The sequence below is a fragment of the Rhipicephalus microplus genome, chromosome X (genome assembly GCF_043290135.1).
Source record: "Rhipicephalus microplus isolate Deutch F79 chromosome X, USDA_Rmic, whole genome shotgun sequence".
Classification (NCBI taxonomy): domain Eukaryota; kingdom Metazoa; phylum Arthropoda; class Arachnida; order Ixodida; family Ixodidae; genus Rhipicephalus; species Rhipicephalus microplus.
In genome coordinates, this window is record NC_134710.1 from 37,722,983 (window position 1) to 37,739,323 (window position 16,341).

The following is a 16,341-nucleotide window of genomic DNA, read 5'->3' on the forward strand; positions in this document are numbered from 1 at the left end:
AATACACACGTCCTGAGTTCTTTACAGATGCCTCCAAGTCTAAGTCCTCTGTGTCCTACGCTGCTTCGGCTGCTGTCGGCCCATCCTTTTCGGATGCTGGCCTTCTACATCCAGGCACAAGTATCTTCACAGCGGGAGCTTACGCGATACTTGTGGCGGCTAAACACATCAAGCAATCACAAATACAAAAAGCAGTAATTTATACGGACTCCCTCAGTGTGGTTACGGCTCTGCACAATCTTAAAAAACAAAAAAACCCTGTCCTCGTCTCGCTTTACTCTATTTTATGCACACTCTACACACTTAAACAACATGTTGTAGTGTGCTGGGTGCCAGGGCACCGTGAGATCCAAGGCAACGTGAGGGCGGATCAGCTCGCTGCATCCGTCCACAAAAGCACTGCATCTACACCCATATCAATCCCGGTCCTTGATCTTAAGCCATCTCTCAAACGAAACCTCAGGGACTACTGGCAGAGCAAGTGGGATAAACACACACAAAACAAACTACACGTTATCAAGCCACACCTTGGCCATTGGCCACCAGTATCAAGATCACGTCTAACAAAGGTAACACTAACAAGGCTCAGGATAGGACAGACATACACGACACACTCATATCTTTTGTCCGGTGGCGATCCACCATTCTGTTACAGATGTGGTGAGACATTAACAGTTCTTCACGTTTTAATCCAGTGTAAACAATTAGACTCTCTAAGAAGACTACACTTTCCATTACCCTACCGACAACATATACCATTACATCCCGCAATGTTTGACGGTAGGGAACCACTTTTCACCCATAAACCATTGCTAGCTTTTTTAAGAATGTCGGTTTTTACCATGTAATATACTCGGGCATTGCGTAGCACGACCTCTTAAGAGAGGTTGCTGCTGCAGTGACTACATTTAAAAGCACTTGCCTCGCAGCCCTTGGACACAAGGGCGCTGATGAGGCACTTGTGCTAGTGCCAAATATTTTTACACGTTTTTATTATCAAAACCTTTGTCACCCTTTTTACTATGCATATCATGCCACTGTCATGATTGTAATACTTATGTTTTTACCCGCATTATCGCGAGGAATTTTAAGGCCCCTATACAGCCACGCAACATATCATTGTCCACTTCTCCACTCATTGAAATGGCGCTCTTTGGCCATCAATTGGCCCTTGCACCATAAAGCGCCACACATCATCATCATCATCCTTTTTCACTGAAAAAGTCTACATCTGAAGCTTGGTCAGGTTATTGCGGTTTTGAGAGTCGCAATCTTAAGTTGATTAATGACTGCTCATATGAACGAAGAACCCCTTTGCTGGCCGTGAGCAGCGTTTTTGGCCGCAGTCCCTGCCATGTACCATGCGGCAGTAGGTTTGCTTCTGCACCGGTGTCCACCTTGAGAAAAACTTGCATGTTGAAGACTTGCGCTGGCACCATCCAGTCCTGTTGCTGCTTGTTGTTTGACACGTTCAAAATTTCAAAACTATCGTCGTCTTGGTCCCCGCTTCGGACTTCTGAGACTTGTTTGGCACTCTTGCAACGTACCGTGAAGTGGTTTTTGCCCCCACACTTTTTGCAGATGCATCCAAACTCAGGGCAGCATTGTGGGGCATGCATGCGTGCACAGCGACTGCACCAAAATTCCTTCTGCCACTCCTGGGTGGATCCGCTTGCTTTCATGTGGTCGACTTGTCTCTCTTGAGATCAACTTTTTTTTGTGCGGCAGCTAGTTCCGCCATCTTACATATTTGTTCGGCTTTAGCCAACGTCAACCGTTTGTTTTGAAGAAGTTTATCACGGGCCTTTTCGTTACTTGTGCCATATACAATTTGGTTTCAAATCATAGATTGTGACATTGCACCAAAGGTACATGATTGGGCACATCTTCTCAGGTCCCTTATGAACTGTTCCGCTGATTCACCGTCTTGTACTCGCTGCCGAATCACAAATCGCTCATGGACTTCATTTAGCTGAGCTTCGCAGTACTCTGAATTTTTTAGCCACAGTCTGGAAGTCGTTCTTAGATTCGCCCTCGGTGAAGCTGAAGCTGTTATAATCTTCTAAAGGGCCTCATCTCTGGCCACGCTGAGTAGTAGTGCCACCTCCATCTCCCCAGTCTGTGGTTTCTCGCTTGCCTCTGATGCGGTGAGGCACAGCTCAAATTTCTGTTTAAACGGTTTCCATCTTTTGCTGACATTTCCATCCAGGCGAAGGCGATCTGGTGACTTCAAGAAGTCCATGACTTGACTGACGAATGCTCTGTGGTTTCCTATGGCGTGGGTATGGGTACAGGCTTTTGACATCATGTTTCGTGCAGGAGCAGTAAGCGACACATATAAGCCGAGTTCAACGCAACAAAGAACGCAAAAGTTTATTCAGCTTCAGCGCTGCCTTTTATGCATTCCTGACAGGAAAGAAGGTCCAGCGATAATGTGGTGCCATAGTGGATGCGCAGTGATGTTAGAGCACGGCACATGTACGCTGAAAGCTCGTGTTTTATCACACTTGCATCTAAACATGATTCCACTGTGTGGCACGTACATACACGATACAACCATCTATGCTGTGGTACGTGGTCGCATTACAAATGAGAGAAGCTCACCAGTCATGTGTTCAAAGTTTATAAAAGCTAACTTTATACTCTACTGCCTAACAATGCTTGAAATCGGGATTGACGATGCTTACACAAGCTAATGTCTGAGTGCAGCGTCAATACGTACTTATCTCTAGGGTCTTTAGCCCAGCCTTAACTTCAAGCTTGCAAGCTCGTTCCATTCATTTCCAACACGTAACCTTGACAACTACATGTTACATGGACAATATTGCATGAGCGCAAGCGTGTCCCACTTTACATTGTGCAGAGTTGCAAGGGCATCTTCACAAATCACAACGTTCGTTACGTTGATTGTTTAGATGGACTCTTTTCACCGCGTGATTGAATGAATTTCTTGATGAACACTGCTCACAGGGTAGACTTGATTAAAAGAAACAAAGCCGTGTTTCTCTAATCTAGAGAAAATAAGTACGTATGTTCACAAGCAGAGCTTTGTTGCACTTTTGATTCGTTCAGAAATTGAAACACACAGTTTGAATGCATATATGTTTAAGAACGTAACACAGTATTTATGGTAAAATAAGTAAGAATTCTACAATTAAAAGAGAAAGAGATTTTATATAATGCTGAAAAAGTACCTTAGAAAATGGAAAGCTATGAATAATAATTTTTCTAGCATATGAGAACTCTGAAAGGGCAGTAAATGAACGTAGCAAGCTATTTGGGGAGGGGAAACACAAAAAAAAAAATTAAAAAAGGCTTTACCTTAGTTGACATTGAATCGACTGAAATGGGAAAAAAATGCATTTTTTAATAACGGCAAACAAGGAAAAAATGCAAAACACTTAATTAACTAGCAAGAACCTAAAAAACCTAGCAAGCTGTGAAAGAAACAGCTTTGACCAGCTGCTTTGCCTTCTCATGTAACAAAGGCACATTTTTCTCCATTCACTATGAAGTGGTCAATTCGAAAAAGGTTGGTGGCCTCAAAATTTTAGACACTCTAATGTGTTCAGAGTCGAGGGTAAATCCAACAGCTCCTGTCGTGGTATAGCACGTTCCTATTAATTCATCTCATATTGCCATTACAGGAACCTACCTTCCTACTCGCGAAAAGATAACCTACCTTCCTACTCACGGTAGGTTATCTTTTCACCCACTTTTCTTTCTTCTTATTTGCATTACATTTGTTCTAATAACATTCCCTATACATTCTTTGGGATTATTGTCTGTTAGATCTCATTATTATTGTGTCAAAACACGGAAAAACGAGCCTTTAGGTATTCACTTCTTTCCCTTATTCATTAACGAGGATCTCGTACTGGCAGACTTGGTGCTGTTAGTTTGTATACGAGGGACTGTTGGTCAGCTGCCCGCTCGTAATAAGTTCACCTGCTACGTGACGCCACACAGGCTCATAGACGTGTGTTCCACACTCGCTGCTTGGCTACAGATGGCGCTGACTGATACTCCCAAATTTAAATTCACATATAAACCCAAAAAAGTGGATGGGGGGAAGGCCGCCATGAAAGCTCAGTGGTTAGAGCATCGAACGCATTATTCGAAGGTCGTAGGTTCGTTTCCTGCTCGCGGTAGGTGATCTTTTCACCCACTTTTCTTTCTTCTTATTTACATTACATTTGTTCTAATAACATCCCCTATACATTCTTTGGCATTATTGTCTGTTAGATCTCATTATATATATATATATATATATATATATATATATATATATATATATATAGATGAAGTAGAGGATCAGAGTTTCTTCCGGCTACCGTAATAAAAGTTATAAACTTCGAGAATAGTGTAGTATATATATATATATATATGTGTGTGTGTGTGTGTGTGACTGTTGTCAGAAACACACTAGTAGCAGGTTTAGTATTTGAACAGACATTTTTGCCTTACATTCATATGAAATTTAGAACCACGTTATACAGATGTTCACATGGCTTGAGGTGCTTTCTACAGTTACTAGCAAAGGTGTCAGACTGCACAGGTACAGAAGGGAAAATTTAAGCTTTTAAATTAACACCATAGATTGCAAAACCATTTTGAAGATTCCAAATTTTATGTGGCTGAAACGAGAAGAGCAAAAGCAGCTCTAGTGATCAACTGAAACTAAGTGGTAGCTGCTCAGCCATAGTCATTAATGGGAACCATATGGAAATGACTGGAAGACAGTAATGCTTTCTTCCTGTTTATGCCTTTAGAGCCTTTATTAACTCATTTACTACTACTTATGACACTGCTTCGGCTGTGTATCATCAGAACTGAGGGGTCATTACCTGTCGCTATCGGAGATCACATGACTTGCCAAAAGTTTACCATGGGCCACTGAGCCAGCCCTTTCATCTTTCCTGCATGTGTGCTTCTCAACATTCAACATTTGTTAAGCCTGGTCCCTATAGGGGGCTTCCCTTTGTAGTTGTGCCTTTACTGGGCTGCCATTCTTTGCTTTTTCTTTTTTTTTTTTGCAGGGCCAATGGGAATAAGCTGGATGCCACACCCTAATGATCCTGGCCTTCAGGAGGGGATGATTCTCTCCATTGGTATGTCCAAACCTGGGAAATGTAAAGTTCTTCTTGTTACAAAAATGTTGTTACTTGTCGCAGAGCCTGGTTACTACGAAGATGGCCAGTTTGGGATTCGTATTGAGAACCTGGCTCTTGTTCGCAAGGCTGCTACAAAGTACAACTTCAAAGATAGAGGATTTCTGGCATTTGATTCACTGACATTGGTCCCCATTCAGACAAAGATGCTGAACCCTCTGATGCTCACTGCCGAAGAGGTAAGCTTTCAGTAACCAGCTATTTGGTTTAGTCTTACTCATTATAGGTAAGCAAAACTGAAGCTCATTCAGACTCACTCGGACGCAGGCTTAGCAAAATTTTTCCGAGCTGGACTCGCTCGGACTCACATTCACAAAAATTTTTTCGACCAGACTTCGTCACACTCACGAAAATATTACTCACTCGAACTCACTCAGACTCGTGGCTCGATTTGAGCCTGAGTCTGTCCAAGTGAGTCGCCTCATGAGTCTGTTAGCCTAGACTCATCTTTTTCAACCATGATGTCATTGCTCTAAAACACAAATATGTCACGTGAATTAGGTGCTCTTCATGGCCTTTTTTGATATACAGTAGACTCCCTTTAAGACGAATTCGAAGGGACCACGATCATTTGTTTGTCTAATCAGGAGTTCGTCTTATCAGATGTGCCCCCAAAAACTAAATGCTAACATGCTAAGATTATATATATATATATATATATATATATATATATATATATATATATATATATATATATATATATATATATATAATGTATATGTATGTATGTATGTATGTATGCAGCTAAGCATATAACAAACTCGGATATATCGAATTATTAGGTATATTGAACTGCTGAGAAATCTGCTTGAATTTTTCATGCAAAAGTATAGGACCGGTGCACCCGTATATCAAACTCCCACACAGCGGGAAATCCGCTATATAGAACGCTGCACTGCGACAAGCCCAGAAAGTGAATTTTTTCTAGTAAACATTAACAATTTCCCGTGCAGGCGACAAAAAAAACTATGTTATTCCGTTGCCCTGATCTGGTTCATTGCACGACACTTGCAAGTACACCTGTATGTTTGATGCGTGGTCTGCAGGTCTTAGTGTAAGGGCATAGTGTTTTCCAAAAGACCAGTTGCCAATGGCACCGAAATGAGAATGGGAAGTGATTCGGTGATCTCATTGCAATGTTTGCATTCCCTCCCTTGTTTGTTAGCGCACAATGGCATGCGAGCCTAAAAAGCATATTTTTAGTGTTTTCGGTATAGTGAACTAGTTTTCGGTTTTAAAACGCGTGTCTTGGAAGCTACGCTTTTTTTACCTTTTTGCATCAAAGCCGCTGAAAGCAGCAGCTGCCAGCTACAAAGCCACAAACGACATCGGTTTTGCCAACATGTCGACAGTGGGAACTCGCACGAACTCCGCATTGTGTCTTCTGCAGCTTGTGGTCTTGTGTACTTCTCGCCTCGTTCTTGATATATCCCGATTCGAGAGGGAAGTGAACGTTTACCCTCACGTAGCGATAAAAATTATGACTGGCGCTTGGAGCGACGTCAAGTAAAACACCGTTGTAAATGTTCCTTGCGGGTTAGGTGATGGCCTCGGGTGCGTCATGGCCGTCGACAGCGGCGTACGGTGCCTCAGTGAATTCTGCGACTTATCAGTGTTGCTGGGCACCATCTCGGATAGCGAGCCACTTCATCGATACAGATGACGACGTAGCTGTTTCTGACTGCATCAACACTGAGATTTTGACTGACGTTGCCTGTGCCGCGGAAGTGTAGCCGTGCGGTTATGAACGCTCTTGCTACTGCTGCAAACCAATCTTTTGCCACGTTACAAAGCTTGCATCGGTGTTTTGCGTCAATCAACGCTGCTGAGGCTGAAGGAGCTCAACTCACTTAATTGAAAAGCTTCATTGATATTTAGGATGACTGGAACTTGAAGGCGTGCAAGAAGCAAGACAAGTTTACGGACTATTTTTATGCGAAATAAAAGTGTGGTAACTTGCAGTTCGCACCTTGCTTTTCATTATACTGTGAGTGAATTGTTATGTTAGCTCTTGTAACAATTTCTGAGGCCTTAAGTGCTTCAATTTAGGCCTTAAATATGCATATTTTGTATTTTGAATTCTCAATATATCGAACTATTTCGTGATCACCTTCGAGTTCGATATATTTGAGATCGACTGTATACTTATAATGGGGAGGGAAGAAACAGACAGACAGACGAACAACTTTATTAGATCCTGAGGAGCTTTCATGTGAATGCTTATAAAGGACCCGCGGAAACCGCTGGCTGCGTCCAAGTCGGGGCTGGAACACCGTGCTTCCACCCTTTCTTGGGACCTCTGGATAGCCTGAAGTTGCGTATGGAGCGATGAGCTCCGGAAGGCTTCTTCCCAGTCAGCTTCACTGGATAGAGGGCCACTAGGTGACGCGGGGCATTGCCAAAGTATGTGCGCTAAAGAACAGTAAGTTTTGTTGCAGTTCGGACAACTTGAATCAATTTTTGTTGAGATACCACTGAGAAATCCTTTTGAGGGGAATGAGCCTGTCTGTAGCATTCTAAGTGTGACTGACTGATATCTATCTAACTTTGGGTGAGGAAGAGGATAGGTCCGTCTGCTAAGCCGATAGTGAGAGATAATTTTGTTGAAAACAAGAAGCGGATCGTTAAACTAGATTTCATCTTGTCCCCGTAAGGCCTCCATGTCGCTGCGGCGCGTGAGATCTCGCGCACGGTCATGGGCAAGCTCATTGAGGTTAGGTATGGTCCGAGGAAGAAACAAGAAAAAGCATTTATTTGGCTCGGCTTGAAAAAAACTGCTTCCCAGTAGAGTATTTAGACTAATCTCACGAGCACTCGATTTCATGAGTTAATAAATATGCTCATGAATAAACTACTACCACATTTTAGCAATAAAACAGTAGCACGACCCAGTTTGACAATTAGAAAAAAATTTTAAAAAAGGAGAGAGACAGGCACAGTTTTCCTTCAAAGAATGGAAAATTTATTCTTCTGGCTGTTCACCCTCTGGGAGGCTGTTTTACTGGCTTTGCTATTGCTTTCGAACACGCCGTGATTGCATAATACTACCTTAACAAAGCTGTTATACGCTAAGTTGCTAAGGATTTTCTGGAAGCTTTTCTTTGAGGTTTGGGTATTTTCTTATTTTTAGCTCGCAGTAACTTTTCTTGAAAGACATGCAGCTGAAGATCTACATTTGTGCTACTTACATTTTGCTGCATTTAATTGGGACCAGATATGACGCGCCCAGGCCCTATGCAAAACAATGCAAACTGGCCACAACATGTGTTCAGGTGCCATTCTGTGACAGCAATGACAACGCATCTGACTTCTCTGATAGGAGTGCTAGCGCCGCATATGTGGTTTCGGTTTCATGGGATCATAATGCATGGGCAATCTTTGTTCCCATTTTCACTTTCATTTGGCTTTTTTCACCCCCCCCCCCCCCCCCTTCTCTTGCATTTTTCCCTCTAGCCAAGCTCTTGTGTTCTTCTGTTCTCTACTGCACTCCTGTTGGGGAACTGAATAATGTGAGGAGCATATTAAAGGACAAATGCTTTTTGTTGCTTTCTTTGCTGATGAAGCCGGCCCTTTCTCCACCAACAGGCTAAGGATGAGAGAGATACCAGCTGTATGTGCTGACTTTTCTTTTCCACTTATTTTGCTTTCTCCCTCCACATCGCATTTTGTTTTCAATTTTCTTTGAGTTTTTGCGCAAGGGAGGTTTTTTATTATTATTAATATTCATTTTGCTTTTCTTGTTCGCCTGAATGACCTCATAAAGACTATATATGTTCATAGAACACAATCCCCATCATGGTTGGTCGCTGTGGGAGTTCATTTAACAGAAGAGGCCTGTTCATCTTAAGCAGATTTTTTTATGCATTTAGCCTATGGGAAACCAAACTAGCATTCTTGTGTTGTTCGTCTTAAGCAAAAATTTGTTTTAACACAGTTAGTCTTAACGGGAGTTAACAGAGTTCGTCTTAACAGGAGTTTACTGTAGTACCTTCGACTACAAGTTATGAGTGTAGTTCTTTGTATATATTTCAAGATAGTTCTTGTTTTATATTTATCAAGGTCCTTCCCTACGTGATTCGTGCCTCTAATCAATAAATAATGAAGTGCTGTATGAAAGACACTGCTTTGGAATACGTGGAACTATATTGAAAGTATAAATGTGAATCCAGGTAAAGCTGATAGTAATGCTGAAGATGAGTAGATATGACAATAGGTTGGCAGAAAAAAGTGGAAATGACTCAGATTCACTCAACAAAGAGGAGGTGCATACCCTAACCTCGCTGATGTGAGATTTCAAGATGTGCTGTTTATGCATGGTTTAACAGCTTCTAAGGGTAGATCAATAAATTGGAAATGTTGCTTCCTCACCCAGCGTCTTCTTCTACGACTTCAAACATTTGGTTGTAAGAATGCAAATCGGTTTTCAGTACTGAACTCCTCTTAGTAATAAAACCAATTTGAAAACCGCTTCATTTAATAGTGTGGGTCTAAGGAGGTCAAGCAGCCATGTTGGTGCGGGTGCCATTTTTTCACTACACAGTAATACCAACAAGGAGTTTTTTCTGCCATTACACAAAAGCTAGATATTGCTGCTGCAACATGGGGGTTTATACAGCCAAATACATAACACCCTGTTCTTAGCAGACATTTTTTTTCTTCAATTGGCAAATGTTGAAAGCTGCAAAACTGATTTTGTGTTTTAGGTGGAGTGGCTGGACACATACCACCAAGCCTGTCGGGATGTCATTGGCCGTGCTCTTGAAGAGCAGGGCCGGGATCTTGCTCTCCAGTGGCTGCTTCGAGAGACCCAGCCATTGGGTTAAAAGAGGGATGATGCATCCCCACCTCTGTGTTCGGTATCGTGCCAAAGGGATTATATTGGAGACAGGGTTTGAGTTTCTCTCTTTTACGCCAGTCGTCCATTGCCCAACATCCCCCGTGCATTTAGTGAGAGACCCGATTTTCGGGACTGTATTGTTTCTGCGCCCCCTTACTTGCCTGTCCTGTCTTAAGGTTGAAGGGGCATCATGTGCTGCCTTGCAGCCTTGTGAGCTCTGGTCTGCGCAACAGGCACTGCTGGTGTATAGTGGGAGTGTCTCCCGCGAACACATGACCATATCCCAAAAAGCGACAGCGAGGGCGTATAAGAGCTTTTGGTGTTGGTCGTGTTTCTGGAAAGCGGGAGAGAAGCGACACTCTTGCCAGTGTGTGCACAAAGAGGCCTGTCTGGAGTCATTTTTCAAAGAGGGAGGATGTGATAACAGACGTTTTTGTCGGGTTTCCTAGAAACCCCCAGGAGCATTCATTGTTAGTGATGTCCAGTAGGTCCCTGCAACAGGGCTTTGGGGAACTGTTGAGCCTGGCTCAGCATTTGCACAAACTGCAGTCATTTTGTATGTCCTTATTTTAGGATTTCTACGCACCTTGCCATATTTACTGACAAAACCCTGGGCTGGAAGGGATGCTCTACTGCTTTGCTAGTTTGTCTTTGGGCAGGATTGCCTTTTATTGAGGAAAGCAAAAGTGGACAAATTTAGCAGAGCAAATTTTGCAAGCTAAATTAAACAAACAAAATAGCGTTGATTCGCTCTACTGGTTATTGCATTGAAATAATCCAAAGCAATAAAGTATTGATGTCTGATACTTGGCCGCAAAACAGCAGCTGTGTCTGTGGCCTCAAAAGAAAGCACAACCTTCCCTTGGGTTTTGCAACGTGTAATGGCATAAATGCAAAGCAGTACTATAAATACTGCCACATGTTAGATGGCGTTGTTGACAAAGCACCGTAAAACGGAAATATCGCATTGTGGCACATATGCAGACATAGCTTTCATCGTTTCTTTTTTAATGTCCTTGACTTGCATCAAAATGCATCCTGCTATGTATTGGGCGTACACAAGCCTTGGCTGTGAAGAAACGTGCTGCATCTTTTTTTTATGTTGCTGTGATGTATTGTGTGTGTGTGTTTTTTTTTTCTACGAGTGGTGCCACCAGTTTGGTGCATGTCTTATCATTTGGTCTGTCCAAGTGCTGACATAATTGTGGCCATGTGTATTTTGAAAGTTGTGCATTTCATCAGCTACAAGTACATCTGTGTGTATTCTGTTTCATGCAGCTTCATAAGGTGCCCACGAAAGAGCATGCTTGTACAGTTACGTTGTCAGTTTGTGCTGTCATTATTGTATGTTTTAGAAATTTATAAATTATTATTGCATTGCTTAGTCAAGTATGGCAATGAAACTTAATTTTCATACGTGAGCATGCTTAATGCATATTATTCTGTTTTAAAAGCTATTATGATTTAAGGGGCATTACTTTTTTTTTATACAAGAATAATTGAATGATGACATTCCATTCTGCACTGTTTCTAGAAGCTTGCAGTCAGGTTATGTGCACAGCAGATGCGAGACCACTGGTGGATGTTTTTCTCGTGGTCAAGGTTTCTGGCCTGTATTCTGCAAGGTGATATGGTTTTGTTGATCATCTGCCTCTGTTAAGACAGCTTGTCAGTAAGTCGATCTATTGCTTGGCAATTGAGCTAGTCATTGATGCACTTAGGGGGGAGCTGCTGTGTGCGTGGGTACATAGTACAGAGTATTTTCATGGGTCACTCTGCCAAATATCCTGCAAGGTATGGGCCAAAAACTGCTGTGGAAGGTGAGCAGATGCACTAATTCACAGCCAATCAGTGTGGCTTTTAAGAGACATTATTTTTTATACCTGGAAGGAGCTACGTTTTCAACTGTATAACCTGCCTGTGGTTGTTTTGGCCCCGCTTGTTTCAAACACACTACCTCTGAACTTTTTTCAAGAGCTGTATGGTTGGCAGCCTTGCACTTATTGATGTATTACACAGCATTTTTAGTGCTGCATCCTAGGAGGGAGTTGGGTATCTGCACATTGCATAGAGGGAGCTGGGGTTGCTTCTGAGTTTTTCAATATCCCATCCTGTACGGGTAAGTAGCCGCAATGGAGAATGTGTCTTGAGCTATGTGCCGGCACCTCAAGCATGCGCAGACCATTGTGTACTCTGAAAGAGTGCACGTGCTGCTGCCCTTTGGTGTGCATGACAATGTGTTCTCATTTGTTGTCCAGCAGTGTAGTGCCTTTTGTTTTCGGCATTATCCTCTTGTGCAGTTCAACTGCCAGCAGGTGCAGCAAGACCTTAGAACCTCAGAGTAACAACTAAGGACCTCATTTGAGCTTTGAATTGCTACCTCGTCTAAGAAAGGCCTTTGCCTACGCTACTGAGCTGTTTGGTGGTTTTGCGAAACCATGCAGGGCAATATATATTAGCCTCTATTTAAAGGCCGTGTGGGCAGGATGTGTGTAATTTTTGGAGAACCACTTCTTTTGAAACATTTACAGTTTGCTGGGTGACTGCAGCTCCTATTGCAAACAGCGCCTTCTGCTGCATCTACCTCTTAATAGACTGGCCGTCTAATTCTCTCTGTGGAGATTAGACGTGGTTCCTAGGAGCTTGGCTTTGGCCACTGCTTTTTGACGCAGATATACCTCAAGCAACATAACTACCCTCATTTTGCAGGCGCACTCTTGCCAAATAGCTTTGGCAGCAATCTCTTGAAATACCTCAGGCACTATAGTTTGTTGTGGGATGGGCGTGGACGTTGTGGTATCTCCCAGCAGCCATTAACTACCGTGTGCATGTGTGTGTGTAAACGTGTTTCCCTTGTGCCAATGATGCGGCCCCTAGAGGCCAGGAACTTGTTAGCCTGTCGTACTGTTTGTGGGGCCTTTTTGCTGGGGAGTGCATACGGGTGGGCCAAAGCAACAGCACTACCTCTTAATAGCTATTGGCGGGGACTGCAGTCATCCAGCATCCACAGTGTGCCCTCTGTGGTGTGATTTCTGCTGTGACCTTTGGAGTGTGCCCAGCTGTGTGCCGTCGACCGGGGTGGTTGGCTGGGCGGTGTCCCCAGGAGTGGAGAGCCAAGCTTACACTGCCTGGGGTGTCGCTCCTCAGAGGGAAAGAGGGGCTCTGGCACCTCCTCATTCTCTGTCCACCTAGCAGCTGACCATCAGTGTCTTCCAGCAGAAAAAACATGTTTTGTCTTGTTGCTGTTAGCGTGACGTAGAGTCAAGGAAATCACCTGTAACGCATATCACACAGTGGAAAAGTGTACAAGTCAGGAGCAATAATTGTGTTAACATTCAATGGAAATCAGTGTTGCGTGTTTGTTTGTATATTAAGAGCAGTCAAACTGCCGTAATTGTCGTCTTAGCTGAGCAGCCCCTGCAGAATGGGAGATAGAGAGCCTGCTTCCCCACTTTTTCACCCCCTGCCTGTCCTTCTTGCTCCTCTGCCTTAAGCACTGTCCATCTGGACAGCCAGAACCATTCCCCGTTTTGTAGCTCGTCGGGTGGGACGTTAAAACCACATGCGACCAGCTTTTGTACAACTTTCTTTCCCTGCCATTTTTGCTCTCAAGGGTTATCCACATACTGTGCACATGTTTGGCAACTGGTGAAACAGATACTTGAGTTTGTTCTGCTCGTGATTCTCCCACTCTGTCAGTGGGTGGCCATGTCGTAGTTTTTTGCTGTCGTCATGCTGTCGGTGTTGGGTGTGCATTATTTCTCAAAATTTCCTTAGTGGTTACTTTCTGCCCTGACAACTGATGTCTGCAGGGCCGTCTCTGGCCTTGAAAAATTCTGGGGCACTGCCCCTAAGTATTGTCCTGTGCTGTGGCACCTCTGGTTCTTTGTTTGGCTGTGCATTGCAGCTTTGTGCCATGGTGAAATACATTGTGTACCATGGCTAAATGGCAAAGCATTACTGATAGCAGGAAAATGGGTTGTGTGCAATTCTAATGTTACATGCCACACGCTATCAATGGCATAATATGGCATTATGTATGCAACCTAAGGCAAATTTTTGGTGTCAGAAATACCAATTTGTTAAGAAATTGCATAAACAGATTGCGCTTGTAGGTTGCAAGTTGCTCCACAAGAGTGCACTCACGATAACTATTGCAGTGCTTCGCCTTTTGCCACTGGAACAGTTTGCAACCACTATGTATTATCAGTAGCCATTAATTGTGTGGCTGAAAGTTCATTTTTCAAAGGGCATATGCTGTCAAACAGTTGCCCAAATGGCCAATGCTGCTCCATGCACAGCACCAAAATGTTCCATTTGGCTAGGAAAGTACAAGTTGGTTTTGCAGGATGCTGGGTTACATAGTCGGCCCATGCTAGTTTGCTGATCAGTGTTGTCACCAAACTTAGCATCTGCCCTTGTTCTTTGTACATTTTTTTTTTGGAGGGGCATGGAAAAAAACTATGCAGAGGTGATGGGTTTATACACAGCCAGTGACTCAAAGTCATAGTTAAAATGAAAAACAGTTTTTATTTGGTGGATAAGCAATATTTGCTCCTCACTATGGAGATTCGTAATTTTTCTTTGTACAAATAATCAAGTGCTCTATGTTGAAATAAAGAATTTTAACAATGTAGCTTGTGCAAGTTTGTTTCATTCTTGCTATTGTGTGCAAGATTTCATTGGCAGTGGAACAGTACCAGTACTTGGCAACATTCTTACTCTCTTCAAGTGAGAACTGCATCGAAAAATACTTGCTATTGATATACAAGGTCTCCTAAAAGTGTGTGTAGCATGTTTTCAAATCTAGCTTCATGAACGTTTAGGTATGTTAATGGCGAACCATTCTTGGAGCCACATTACATTGGTTCCACCCTTGCCATTGCTGCATGACTTCTTGAAGCAATCTGTTGATACTCAATGTTTTCTTTGAAGTAGTCATTACATCCTCGAAGTGGCACCTCCCAAGTTTCTATTTGCATTAGGTAACAGTCTCTAGGATGGGGAAACTAAATCTGGTAAGTTTGGAGTGTGTTGCACAACAGTGGAATTTATGGAAAAGATATTGCACTATTAAATCTCAGTACTAAAAAGTGTTATTATACTGCAGAACCCAGCATTTTTCTTTTGAGAAATATTGTTGCACGCAGGCTCGCAATGTTTGAGGTGCATCAGAACATCTATGTTGGCGGCCACTTTGGCAGTCGATTGTAGCGTACAAGTTTGTGGCACAGTTTCTCAGCAATTGCAATGGCTAAAAAAAGTGCACCGCTTACACCAGAAGATCAGCTGGGCTGTACAAGGCGAGAAGCACCTCTACACACTCTTTCTCTTAGGTTAGGACAGTGCATGAACTTCTGAGAGACAATAAACAATTATGAGATTTTACATAACTATGCAATATTAGGCATAGTTCATTGGAGGCTTTTGGATTAATTTTGATAACCTGGGGTTCCAATGTTAAAAGTAGGCAGGCATTTTTACTATTCACATTCAATTAAATGCAGCCATGGGAGCCAGAATGTAATACTGCAACCTCATGCCGAGAAGCATGATGCCAAAGTTTCGAAGCCGTTGCAGTAGGTACCTTGAAATGAACCATTGCAACTGCAGACCATTGTTGGTGTTGTCTTTACTAAGCAATCAACTATCCTATGCACTTCTACTTGACCAGCTCATTTAGTAACGTATATATCGATACTGTGAATAGCTAGGGAAACGCTATTATCTTGTTGCCCAATTAATACAGGATATTACTTGCAGAAGCAAGCCACTTGTGATCCATTATGCGAGGTGCATAATACACAAACCTAGTTTGGGAGGGGGGGTGAAATCATGTGTAGAGGATGCACACTAGTGTGGGACCTAACTGCAAAGACTTGAGACTTGCTTTGACACCAAGTATTATGAAACTTTGCATATGTGTAGCACGGGTATAGTACTGTAGATGGCTTGAGCCATTTGGTAACCATACTTGTGCCTTTGAGAAAACAGTGGCATGAGGTCAGGAAAGACTAATTTCTGCTTTTCAAAAGGAGGCCGCAGGACATTCTCGGCAAAAGCTGGAGTAGCAGCCTTTCTAGAGCCTCTCCCCTAGGTCGGCTGCTACAACTACAGTTGCAAGGTACCCACTATGCCATAATAATTTTGGGAAGTAGGGAATTACCCCCCTTACCATTATTTATCAGTCTGTAGAAGGAAGTACCCAAACTACACATCTGTAAGCCATTGTGTGTGCTTTGGTGATCATGTGGTTAGAGGCGACAAAGAATTTAAACTGAGCCATTCGTAATGAACGGGGAGTTTTATATCGCCAGCCTATCATGCAATTCT

The 16,341-nt window shown here is 42.9% G+C and overlaps 1 protein-coding gene across 8 annotated transcripts in view; it reads left to right on the top strand.

Annotated features, from left to right (window-relative positions):
* The window catches only part of ApepP (Aminopeptidase P), a 72,074-nt gene extending 57,430 nt beyond the window's left edge, over positions 1–14,644 (top strand). For 6 of the 8 annotated variants that reach the window (XM_075876244.1, XM_075876249.1, XM_075876245.1 and 3 more), the window contains 4 exons: positions 3,648–3,695; positions 5,040–5,111; positions 5,175–5,350; positions 9,875–14,644. In XM_075876244.1, coding sequence (XP_075732359.1) covers positions 3,648–3,695; positions 5,040–5,111; positions 5,175–5,350; positions 9,875–9,994 — 416 coding nt within the window. In that variant the 3' untranslated portion in view covers positions 9,995–14,644. Of the gene's footprint in view, positions 1–3,647; positions 3,696–5,039; positions 5,112–5,174; positions 5,351–8,624; positions 9,837–9,874 lie in introns of those variants that run through there. The other 2 variants (XM_075876247.1, XM_075876246.1) reach the window with 2 other exon arrangements.
* The last annotated feature ends 1,697 nt before the right edge of the window (positions 14,645–16,341 follow it).